The following is a 12,804-nucleotide window of genomic DNA, read 5'->3' as shown; positions in this document are numbered from 1 at the left end:
GGTGCTGGGAATTGAACCTGGGTCCTCTGCAAGAGCAGTCAGTGCTCTTAACCGCTGAGCCATCTCTCCAGGCCCCAAACCTTATTTTCAAGCTTTGTTAAAACAAGTCTGGAATAGAATTTGGTTTTTGGTTAGTTGGAATTTTTTGGGGGGAGGGGGGTCTTTTTGAGACAGAGTCTCTCTGTAGTACTAGACCAGGCTGGCCTTGAACTCAGAGATTCACATGCCTCTGCCTCCCAAGTGCTGGGACGAACTACACCACCACACCCGGTGCCTTTTTTTTTTTTTTTTTTTAATTTTTTTAAAGACAGTCTTGTAGCTTATACTGGCCTCTGACTCACTGTTAGGTGAAAATAACTAATTTCTGAACTTCTTCTTCCACTGTCCCTGTACATGTATAGTCCCCTCCAGTAGTTAGTTTATTATGCCTTGCTAGGGTTTGAACCCAGGGTTTCATGCATGCTAGACAAGCATTCTTCCAATTGAGCTATTCCCCCAGCCCTGGTTTCTGTATTTTATTTTGTATCATTTTAGTATTGGGAGTTGGAGTTGAATATGTAGGACCTCACCTGTGCTAGGCAAGTAAGTACAACTGAGCTATATTCTCACCTTTTTTTTTTTTGGTCTTTTTGAGACACGGACTCCCTGTAGCCCAATTTGGTACGTAGACCAGGCTGGCCTCAAACTCACAGAGAACTGCCTGCCTCTGCCTCCCAAGTGCTAACCTTTTTAAAATTTTGAGTCAGGGTCTCATACAGCCCAAGATAGAACTCCTGTGTGATCTTCCTGCCTCTAATTCCTAGGGCATGCACCACCTTCCTGACTTGTTTGCTGGTTTAATTAATGTGTGTGTGTGTGTGTGTGTGAATGAATGAATGAAAGTTTATGCTTGAGTACCATTTGTGGCGGTCAGAGGACAACTCTGAGGAGTTACTTCTCTCTTGCCACTTTGTGTGATCCAGGAATCAGGAATCAAGTTTTTGTCATCAGGATGTGTCCTTGCTGTGTCCAGGCTGACCTAGATCTTCCTGCACCACCTCCTAAGTACTGGGATTACAGGCATGTCACTAAAGAGACTATTATTTAGTAGTTCCAATGGATTACTTTTTCAGTGCTTTTTTTTTTTTTTTTAGCTATTCCATTCAATCTTTTTTTTTTTTGGTCTTTTTGAGACAGGGTCTTCCTATGGCCCCAGCTGGCCTGGATTCGCTATGGAGACCAGACCAGGCTGGCCTCGAACTCAGAGATCCACATGCCTCTGACTCCCGAGTGCTGGGATTAAGGGCGTGTGCCACCATGCCTGGCCAAATTCTTTTTTTTTTTTTTTTTTTAATATTTTTATTTTATGTGTATGCGTGTATTGCCTGCATGTAGGTAAGTGCACCCTCAGAGGACAGAAGAAACTGTCGGGTCCCCTGGAACTGAAGTTAGGGACAGTTGTTAGCGGCCATGTGGGTGTGGGATTCAAACCCAGATCTTCTGCAAGAACAGTCAGTGTTCTTATCCGCTGAGCCAAATTCTTAAAAGACTCATGAAGTATTTTTATCTAATAGTTTTTTTTTTTAATATGTCAGGTGCATAAAGAGACAATAGATGCTGTACCAAATGCAATACCTGGAAGAACAGACATAGAATTGGAAATATATGGTATGGAAGGTATTCCGGAAAAAGACATGGATGAAAGGCGGCGACTTCTTGAACAGAAAACACAAGGTAAGTATTGAAGTATAATTTCACTTTGAGAATATTTCTGTTTTCAAGCATAATTGTAAATTTCTTATTGGGAAGGTATTTGTGCCATAGTATGTATATGGAGGTCAGAGGGCAACTGTGAGTTTGGTTCTCTTCTACCTTCTGCCAAGAGATCAGATGCCCAATTGCAGGCTTTTGCCTTTACTTTCTGAGCCATCTCACTGACCTTCAAGCATAAATTTAATGGCAGGTGATAGATGCTCAGATTTTCATTTTTAGTTCGTTGCTTTGTTGACGGAAGGAGTATATTATGGGTTATTCCATAGGGGGTTATCCATAATGTAGAGGATGTGGGAGCAGCACAGGGCTGGGTCAGGAAGGTGTGGTAGCCTCTGCCTTTAATTCCAGCATTTGAGAGGCAGAAGCAAGCAGAACTTATAGATTTCCAGCCCAGCCGGGGCTATAGTGAGTGAGATCTTATTTCAAAAAACAAAGGGATCTGGGTACTGTGAGTTGGCTCAGCAGACAAAGCTACCTAATGACCTAAGTTTGACCTCCCAGGACCCACATTGTAGGAGAGGACCTACCTGTGCAACTTTTCCTCTGATATCCACAGCATGCTTACTGAATGGACACGCACACAGACATGCACAAAATAAATATAATAAGTGTGGTAAATAATGGGATCTCACTGCTTTTCTCAGCTTGGCTTCCACCTTGCCATCCTTCAGCCTTGGCTTCAGAGTAGAAGTGATTATAGTTCTGTACTACTTGTACCCAACTCCCAATTCTAATCTTGAATTGTGTTTTCCCTTCATGTTCTATTAAGTATTGTTTGACTTGAATTTCAAGCCATGCTCTATGGCAGATGGTAGAAAATGCTACTAAGCATCTACAAATTTTTTATTTTGTGAAACATTCAGAGAGGTCAGAACATTTGCAGCTTGCTTATCTTTTGTGGTGAAACACAAAGCTGTTTCTTTTTCTTTTTTTCTTTTTCTTTTTCTTTTTTTTTTTTTTTAAGACAGGGTCTTCCTGCAGCCCTAGCTGGCGTGGAACTCACTGTGGTGACCAGGCTGGCCTCCCAACTCACAGAGATCTGTCTGCCTCTGACTCCCAAGTGCTGGGATTAAAGGCGTGTGCCACCACGCCCAGCAAAGCTGTTATCTTTTTTTAAAAAAAATGTGTTTGAGCATATTGCTTGTAAGTGCACCCATGTTGTACATCTGACCCTTGGAGGTCAGAAGAGGGTGTCAGATCCCATGGAACTGGAGTCATGTATGGTATTTAGCTGCCATGTGGGTGCAGGGAATTGAACCCGGGAAAGGATGTTAACCTTGCTTAAAATAAAGTGAAGGCATATTTAAAGGGTCAAGAACAGTATTACTTAAATGTTTTTTTGTTTTGTTTTGTTTTTTAGACAGGGTCTCACTGTATACCTGGCTGGCCTGAAACTTATTATGTAGACCAGGCTGGCCTCAAACTCAAACTCAAAGTTGTTTAGATTATATTCCCCTCTATGGGTAAAATGAAATAAAACTTTCTTGGCAGAGAGTCAGAAAAAGAAGCAACAAGATGATTCTGATGAATATGATGATGACGAATCTGCAGCCTCAACTTCATTTCAGCCACAGCCTGTTCAACCTCAGCAAGGTTATATCCCACCAATGGCACAGCCAGGACTGCCACCAGTTCCAGGGGCACCAGGAATGCCTCCAGGTAACAGGATTTGTTAAACTTTAACATTCTGAAGATTTTGTTGGTATTAATGCAGATGTTACTTTTTCTAAGGCTTTAACTTACAATTTTTATTTAAAATAGTCATTTTGTTGACACTTCTGTAGGCATTCCTCCATTGATGCCAGGTGTTCCTCCTCTGATGCCAGGAATGCCACCGGTTATGCCTGGCATACCACCTGGGTAAGAAAACTTCTAATTGTTTGTAGACTTTCAACTTGGGTATTGTTATGAATTAAATCTTTTTTTTTCTTTTTCATTTTTGGCTTCTAAAAAATATGGGCTCTTTAACTCTTAAATTTCTAGTAAGGGGTCTGTATAATAATTTAAATTTATTTGCTTTTGAAGAAAATAAGATTTTTTTGGGTTTTACAATGAATATAGGTAACCATCTGCTTCAGTTGCATTTGCTGTAATTAAGTAGTGGTTGAAAATAGGAATTTCTTAGGTTTGGATACTGCATAGTTGTGAAAAAGCAAACTCTGTAAATGATTTATCAAAGCATCAAAAACTAAAGTAAACCTGAGGTGCGTGTTGCCCATCACTTTTACTTAAATTTAGTTGGATGTGAAAGGTATACAATACACTTTCCCACTGTATTTTGGAAAATCACAGTTAGATTTTGATTTTGTCATACATTTTCACAGATTGCATCATCAGAGAAAATACACCCAGTCATTTTGCGGTGAAAACATGTAAGCATTTCATTCATAATGTAATTCAGGAGGTATACTCATAATGTCATTTCTTGTGTGTGTGTTTTATGATATCCAGTTAACTTCAGAAATTTTCTAGTCTTCCTCACTAAAACTTAAAGTTTGCCAGCTAATTGATATCTCTTAAGAGAATTAAAACACTTCTGCGGAAATAGACCCATTAAAATAATTTTCTAGCTGGGCATGATGGTACATGCCTTTAATCCTAGCAACGCGGGAGGCAGAGTCTGAATTTCTTGACTTCAAGGCCTGCTTGATCTACACAGTGAGTTCTAGGCTAGCCAGGGCTATTTAGTGAGATGCTGTTGTCTTTAAAAGCTTTTTTGAATGTTGAGATACTTTCTCAAGCAACTAAAGATAGTAAGGCCTATTAATGAAGAGTGCTACTTAAAGCCAGGTGTGGTGGCACATGCCTTCAATCCCAGCACCCAGGAAGCAGAGGCTGAGTTCAAGGCCAGCCTGGTCTACATAGTGAGTTCCAGGCCATCTGGGGTTACGGGAGACCCTGTCTCAAAAAGACCAAAAAAGTGCTACTTTGAGTTCAAGGCCAGCCTGGTCTACATAGTGGGTTCCAAGTCAGCTGGGGCTACAGGGAGACCCTGTCTCAAAAAAGACCCCCCCCCCCCAAAAAAAGTGCTACTTTTAATGTATAACCTGCCATATTATGTTTTATTATAGAAAGTAATCAAATTTTCATCTTATTAGGATTTATGTAAATTTAGGACTAAAAAGTCTTAAAATTGTGGCAGTAGTAGAATAGGAGAATAGCTCAGTGATACAGTGCATGTTTAGCATGCACTAGGTATTGGGTTCCGTCTCCAACATTGAAAAATCAGAAAAAAGGTACAAATTAAGTTCATAGACTTGTAATCTTAAAGTCAATTGGACATTGATGTGTGAAGGTGAGCTTTTTCAGGAGGAAAGTATGGATTATATTTTAAGTTACGGTTTAGTGTGATAGGCAGGCATTCTAAATATTTTATGCAATCTGAGTTTACATTTGCTAATATTCGTGGTGGTTTTTCCTTGCCCTTTTAAACAAAATGTAATGATTGTTTTCTATTTATGTTCTTTGTGGATATTCTCCAAGTGGAACAAAAGGTGATTTTGTTTTCTAGTTACACATTTGTTAAATGAGAATTCCCATATATATTACAAAGACTATCATTTGTTCTGAAGCACTTTTTACTAATAAACAGGAGTTTGCTGGCTTTTACAGGATTTGTTTTTAAGATAGGATGATTGTATTGTATGGTGGATTATTTTCAACCTGATTAAATTCTTAAGATCGAATTTAAGTTACATAGTATTATTTAAAGCTATTGCCAAATATTTTCATATGGTTTGTACTGTAAATTGACCTTTTTGTTTCATTTTGTTTTCCCTTCTTAAAAATCTGCATTCTAAGAATGATGCCAATGGGTGGAATGATGCCACCTGGACCTGGAATCCCACCTCTGATGCCTGGTATGCCACCAGGTATGATAAACAGTTTCTGTAATGTGATGGGTTAGGGTTTATTCCTTTTGTAGGCAGTGTAGGAATGTAATTTACAAATTGGCCACAATGGGGAAAGTTGCATGCCTCCAAGCCTGACAACCTTGAGTTTTATCACTAGTACCCACATAGTGAAAGGGAGAGAACTGATTTCTGCACATAGGCACTATGGGGACTCAGTGGTCAGTAAGTTGAAAAGTGTTAATGATGCCCCGTCCGTTTTGTTTGTGGTGCTGAAATTGTAAAAATAGTATCAAAGCAGCCAAAATGAGTCCCAGAGGGGATGCACTGTGATTCATAACACTTTCTTTTTTTTTTTTTTTTTGGTCATTTTGAGACAGGGTCTCCCTGTAGTCCCAACTGACTTGAACTCACTGTGTAGACCAGGCTGGCCTTGAATTCACAGAGATCCCCAGTGCTGGGACTAAAGGCGTGCACCACCACGCCTGGCAATTTGTACACTTTTTTCTGTTGTAATGCTGAGGTTGAAACCTAGGACCTTGTACATACTAGGCAAACATTCTACCATTGAGCTGAATCCCCAACCCTGAAATTCCTATGGTTCTCAGGAAATATGTAGACAAATGATAGGGAAATGGAACTACTACCAAATAATGTAGATTATTATCTCCAATAGATCCTGTGACTCAGTGATATTCAAGAACTCTTTTTAACTAGTTTTTTTTAATTTTTTTATTTTTATTTATTTATTTTTGGTCTTTTTGAGACAGGGTCTCCCTGTAGCCCCAGCTGTCCTGGAACTCACTGTGTAGACCAGGCTGGTCTTGAGCTCACAGAGATCTGTCTGCCTCTGCCTCCTGAGTACTGGGATTAAAGGCATGAGCCACCATGCCTGGCTTATTTACTTAAAAAATTTATGTGTTTGAGTGTATTGTCTGCATATGAGTGCACCCATGTCACGCAGTGCTGCGGAGGTCAGAAGAGGGCTTTGGATTCCTCTGGAACTGGAGTTAAGGACAGTTCGTAGCCACCATGTGGGTGCTGGGAATCAAATCCAGGAGGTCCTCTGCCTGCTGAGCCATCTCTCCAGCCCCTAAACTAGGTTTTTTTAAAATCACAGCTGTTATAGACCAGGCTGGTCTGTCTCCTGAGTGCTAGAATTAAAGGTGGTTGTTTTTTTGTTTGTTTGTTTGTTTTTGTTTTTTATTTTTTTGAGACAGGTCTCCCTGCAGTCCCAGCTGACCTGAACTCACTATAGATCAGGCTGGCCTTGAACTCTGCCTCCCAAGTGTTGGGATTAAAGGCATGCACCACCACACCTGGCTGTTTTTGTTATTTTTGCCTTTTCACTTTGTTATTTTTTTCTCTTTGAAGTGTTACTTAATTAGTATAAGCTAGCTTGACAATGGATTCATTCTATTTTATAGAAAATACAACTCTGCCTGGCATGGTGGCGCACGCCTTTAATTCCAGCATTTGGGAGGTAGAGGCAGGCGGATCTTGGTGAGTTCGAGGCCAGCCTCGAACTACATAAGTTCCAGGGCAGCTGGGGCTACAAGGAGACCCTGTCTCAAAAAAAAAAAGACCAAAAAATATATATATATAACTTTTTTTTAGAAGGTGGTGAAGGAACCTGGGAAGTAAGTATCTTGACTTTAAATAGCCAAAAGAAGTATGAAGCAGATTTGGTTAGCTAAATAAAGACCTGTAAGGCTTTCAATTGCATTGCTGTTTATGAAAGAACAAAATCCTTAGCATATTTAGAAGAATTTGTAATAGTTGATATAAAAGAGCCCGGGGAAATAAAGCAGCAGCAGTATCTGAGTCATTGCCAGTATAGCCATTAACATAAAGGTTATATCTTCACATACATTATGTTCTGAAATATATATGGGTATTTAAATTTGTAATGGGTTTTAGGAAAGTTTATTCAGTGGAAGACCATTGGAAAAAGATTTTGTGAATGATACTGTTGTTTTTTTTTTTTTTAACTGTTACTTGTATTAGTGACCAGTAAACAAAAGCTTCTTGTGATTGAAAGAAGTTTGCTAAAGCAGTAGTACCAGTAAGTTTAATTATATGCTGGGTCTTTGTAAGTTTCTAAAGTTGAAGAGAAAGTTTGAGTTAAGGCTATTGAAAGGGACAAATGCCTAATTTCTTTGGATTTTAGTTCAATCAGTCGTTACCAGATTTTCGTCTAAACTAAATGCTTCATTGATTTGAACCCTGTCAACATTTTTGCTGCAGGTATGCCTCCCCCTGTTCCACGTCCAGGAATTCCTCCAATGACTCAAGCACAGGCTGTCTCAGCACCAGGTATTCTTAATAGACCACCTGCACCCGCAGCAGCAGTACCTGCTCCACAGCCTCCAGTTACTAAGCCTCTTTTCCCCAGTGCTGGACAGGTAAGGTGAAATTCCTGAAAGGAGGGCACTTAGGTTTAATAAAGGTAAAATGGACTTGTTTGCAGGTATCTTTGACACTGTCATAGATAAATATCTTAAATAAAAATTTGAATATATAAATATACAAAAAAGTTAGCCTATCACCTACTATGTTCTTAATTTCCGCTTCTTGTGAAAGGTAGAAAGGAATCAGATGTTCTTTTTGTATAGTTAGACTATTCTAGGTAGCTAGAAACGAAAGTTGAATTTCTGAGGACTTCAGTAAAAGATAATATTTAGAGGTCCCCTTTACCCTGTTGAAGGAAATAGAATTAGGCCAGAGCCAGTGGTGAAATTTGATTTCATTAAGACTTTAGCAGAGAGCCGGGCATGGTGGTACTCTCCTTTAGTCCCAGCACTTGGGAGGCAGAGGCAGGTGGATATCTGAGTTCAAGGCTGGCCAGCCTGATCTACAAAGGGAGTTCCAAGCCAGCTGGGGCTGCAGGAAGACCTATCTCGAAAAGATGCCCCCCCCCCAAAAAAAAACCTTCAGAATATTTGGTGGGTGCCTTTTCAAGTTTATAACCATGGTAAATTGCAATGGTATGGTTTTGTTGGAAGGACATCACCTAATGGGTTTAGGTGTAGTCATTTCTAATAGCCCTATCATCAAAACTTTCAAAAATCCTAAGATGCATCTGCTATATAATATGCTTATTTTAATGGTTGATGCTTCTGTGTGCTGTTTCATTTAGAATTAAACAGATATATTTAAGAAGATCACCATGCATTTTTTTGTTGTTTTAGATTTTGTAGCTTCAAATTTTCCCATTCTTTTTCCCACTAAATTAGAATTAAATGACATTTAAGCATATTTTGTATTGACTTTTTGTGATAGATGGAGATTTTGTTTATTGAAATTAAAATTTTCACAAAAACATTTCTGTAAAATGTCATTGATAACAGAATTGGCATTATGGCATTATTCCCAGTTTAAGGTATTCTTTAAATACTGCAATGCAAAACATGCCAGTCTAGAAAAGAAACTGGCTTACTAGTTTTATCAGTATAGTTAAAAATTATGAGGCGTGTACTTTTTACTGTTTATTAAAAATGCATTACTTGCTGCCTCTTTAAACAGCAGTTGATGAAAATTAAATTTGCGTTTACTAAAACGCAATCTATTAGAAAAAGTCAGCCACATGGCTTATGTTCACCCATTTGTTTGGAGACCTTTCATTGTTTCCTTTCTTTTATGCTACAGATGGGGACACCTGTAACAAGCTCAAGTACAGCTTCATCCAATTCAGAAAGTCTGTCTGCATCTTCTAAAGCTCTGTTTCCTAGCACAGCACAAGTACGCAGGAAGTTGCAGTTTAAAATTCTTAAAATGACTCTACAACTTAACCCTTTGGATCCTTCATAAAAACTGAATCTTAAAAATATATTGCATAGTTTTAAGTAAAAGTAATATTAATTGAAACTCATGATATTTGAAAATTTGATTTCATACTATTGATAACAAAGTACTCCAAATTCCTGTGGTTCTAAAGGGTTAAAAAGCATGTTAGCAGTAAATGCATTAATAGTGGCTAATGGTTAGCCTGATGCATGGTTAAGCTATTTTTGATATACGCTGTTTAATGCATCACATTTTATGTAAGGAAATTTAGCACTCTGCATTTTATTCTGAAGTTGACCCACTTGATGTTTTTTAGTTCTTTGTAGTATGAAAAGTAACAGCCTGCTAAATTAACCCTTTTGTGGTATTAACACATTGCAAATTTAGAGGGTATTGTGTTGCTATGTATAGAATACTTGTAAAGGTGGTAACTTCCATGAGTTACTACTGATTTCTGTTGTTCTTATGATTTAGTAAGGAGTTTATTCAAACTCTTGAATTTTGTAGTTTCTAGTTTATGAGCTATTTGAAAACTACTTTGAGCTGGGTATAGTAGCACATAGAGCGCACAAGAGGATCTCTGTGAAATTGAAGTTAGCCTGGTCTACATAGCACTTTCCAGGCCAGGTGAAGCCTTAAGGAAACCCCGTATTTAAATAAAACCAATGAAACTGGTTGTGATGGTGCACGCCTTTAGTCCCAGCACTCTGGAGGCAGAGGCAGCCCATCTCTCTGAGATGGAGGCCAGCCAGGGTTATAAGGAGATCCTGTCTCAAACACAAAACAAAAAGCAAAGAAAAAATTTTTTACTTTGAATAAGTTTTTGGTGAGGAAGTACAGACATCTGAGGAATGGAATCATTTTAATACTATGGGTTGTCAAGGATTTTGTAGAGCATTTATCATTATGTTAACTTGGTTTTGGTTTTGTATTGAAGTTTGATCTACTTCATGTTGGTGTGTTTTTAAAGTCAGTTTACTATTAGGTTTTCAAGTTTTATTGATGAAGGATTATATTTTACAGGCACAGGCAGCTGTCCAAGGACCTGTTGGTACAGATTTCAAGCCCTTAAATAGTACTCCTGCAACAACTACAGAGCCCCCAAAGCCTACATTCCCTGCTTACACACAGTCTACAGCTTCAACCACTAGTACAACAAACAGTACTGCAGCAAAACCAGCAGCTTCAATAACAAGTAAGCCTGCTACACTTACAACTACCAGTGCAACCAGTAAGTTGATCCATCCAGATGAGGATATATCACTGGTAAGTAGTTTATTGTCTTTTCTTAGTAGTGTTTAATTGAAAAGCTAATAACAGCAACCTGTTTAGAGGTGTTAATATGTACTTAGTTTCTTACATTCTATTTACCACTTCTCAAGTGCTTTTCAGTGTTCTTTTTTTTTTTTAAAGAAACCATAAAATTATGAGTAGGATATTGTATATTTTAGTCTTAGATGCTTTCCTTCCTTTAATGAGTTGGTTTTCTCCTCAAAATCTATTTAGACATGAATTTGCATGTATTAATTGAAATAAGATCTTTGTACTTGTTTAGTATGCTTTCTAAATTATCTGGTCAAGAAATCTGGCATGAGCTGCATGTCTTTAATCCCAGCAGAGGCGAACAGATCTCTGTGAGTTCAAGGCCAGCCTGGTGTATATAGTTCCAGGCCAGCTAGGGCTATAATGAGACCCTGTCTCAAAAAGACTTCTCCCCTGAAAGAATTTATTTTGATTAAAAGTTATTGCTTAGTTTTGTTAATTTCTGTAAATTGGTTGCTTGCCTTTCTGCTTAATGAACTGCTCTACACACATATTAAACATTGTACTTATTTTTATTCTTAGGAAGAGAGAAGGGCACAGTTGCCTAAATATCAACGTAATCTTCCTAGACCAGGACAGACCCCTATTGGCAATCCACCGGTTGGACCAATTGGGGGTATGATGCCACCACAGCCAGGCATCCCACAGCAGCAAGGAATGAGACCGCCAATGCCACCTCATGGTATTCCTTTTTATTTTTTGTACTGAATTTTAAGAATATGTAAAAATGATTAAATAGCTACAAAATATTGGTTTAAATAAACCAATTTAATCTGTATGTTTTGTGCTGTTTTCTAGGTCAATATGGTGGTCATCATCAGGGCATGCCAGGTTACCTTCCTGGTGCTATGCCACCGTATGGACAGGGACCACCAATGGTACCCCCTTACCAAGGTGGGCCTCCTCGACCTCCAATGGGGATGAGACCTCCTGTAATGTCGCAAGGTGGCCGTTACTGATGTTACTTCGTCCAGTCTAATAGGTTTGGAGATTAAACCTTTTCTCAACTTGTGCTGTTTATATAGCCAAGCTTCCGTCAATAAGGCTTCATTGTGACTTTAACAAACATTATCTTCCCACATACCAGGAACTATTGGACATTTATTTGACATGGGAAAAATTATTTGGAATAATAAAACAGGAACTTTTCCTGAAGTTTCAATTTATACTGTATGGCTTCTTTTTCATGTTTCATCTAGGTTTTTAGAAGTGAAGTATAGTAAATTTGGTTCGTAAAAAAATTGTGAAGGCGCTGGAATTACATGAACATACCACCTTAATAAAGGCAAGTTCTGTAAGCTTACATTGCTATCTGTAAAGTTATGCCTTCACAGCATTACACATGCTGTTGGACTTCATGTCCCCAACCTAGCTTGGTGAGGGCTGTAACTGTTTCCAATTTCTTGTACATTGGAAGTCTGAATGTGTAACAATATTTAATGTATTTAGAGTTCCTCCTGTTGGCAGGGTTAAAAAAATCTGACCCACCAAGGTCATGTGACTTCTGTTCTGTTAAACTTCATTGTAATAAAATGAGAGAAAAATTTATGCCTTTTTATTCATAACCCAGCTGTGGACCACTGCCTGAAAGGTTTGTACAGATGCATGCCACCCACAGTAGATGTCCACATAATAAAATTGAGTCATGCATACAATTTTGATATATCATTGGATTTTTTTTAAGTTGTAGATTGTTTTGTAGCTGCAGATTTAAAACTAAGCAGTATATGTAGAATTGTATGTTAGTGTCACTTAAATCATAAGGTACATACGAATCATTACATAATGGGTATAAAAGGTTTATATTGTGTCATTGTTTCACATTCTTTGGTGGTATCAGATGTTACAGGAATTTTAAGTGTAAATCTTAATACTTTGTTCTTTTTACTAAGGTATTTAGAGCCTAGTGCCAGACCTATTCCTTTTCTTCTGAGTAATTTTAAGACTTTAAAGTTGAGTACTGCATGGACCTCAGAAGCTTTTCAGGTGCAAACTTCTAGAAGCTTAGGTGCATGCAGTAATAGCTTCTTGTGTTAATGGTTCGATACATGTTAACTTTGATGGCTAACATAAAATTGGCAAACTTTTATTA

At 38.3% G+C, this 12,804-nt stretch overlaps 1 protein-coding gene across 4 annotated transcripts in view; it reads left to right on the top strand.

The window, feature by feature from the left end:
• Positions 1-12,367, top strand: part of Znf207 (zinc finger protein 207) — a 19,774-nt gene extending 7,407 nt beyond the window's left edge. The window contains exons 3-12 of one of the 4 annotated variants that reach the window (XM_008848173.3): positions 1,575-1,713; positions 3,244-3,411; positions 3,537-3,612; positions 4,077-4,124; positions 5,554-5,624; positions 7,851-8,008; positions 9,252-9,344; positions 10,413-10,655; positions 11,235-11,394; positions 11,511-12,367. In XM_008848173.3, the coding sequence (XP_008846395.1) occupies positions 1,575-1,713; positions 3,244-3,411; positions 3,537-3,612; positions 4,077-4,124; positions 5,554-5,624; positions 7,851-8,008; positions 9,252-9,344; positions 10,413-10,655; positions 11,235-11,394; positions 11,511-11,671 (1,317 nt within the window). In that variant the 3' untranslated portion in view covers positions 11,672-12,367. The remainder of the gene's footprint in view (positions 1-1,574; positions 1,714-3,243; positions 3,412-3,536; positions 3,613-4,076; positions 4,125-5,553; positions 5,625-7,850; positions 8,009-9,251; positions 9,345-10,412; positions 10,656-11,234; positions 11,395-11,510) is intronic. The other 3 variants (XM_008848175.2, XM_008848176.2, XM_029553558.1) reach the window with 3 other exon arrangements.
• The last annotated feature ends 437 nt before the right edge of the window (positions 12,368-12,804 follow it).

This window comes from Nannospalax galili, unplaced genomic scaffold, assembly GCF_000622305.1.
Source record: "Nannospalax galili isolate Female #2095 unplaced genomic scaffold, S.galili_v1.0 scaffold363, whole genome shotgun sequence".
NCBI classification, from domain to species: Eukaryota; Metazoa; Chordata; class Mammalia; order Rodentia; family Spalacidae; genus Nannospalax; species Nannospalax galili.
This window is presented reverse-complemented; position numbering and strand designations above follow the sequence as displayed.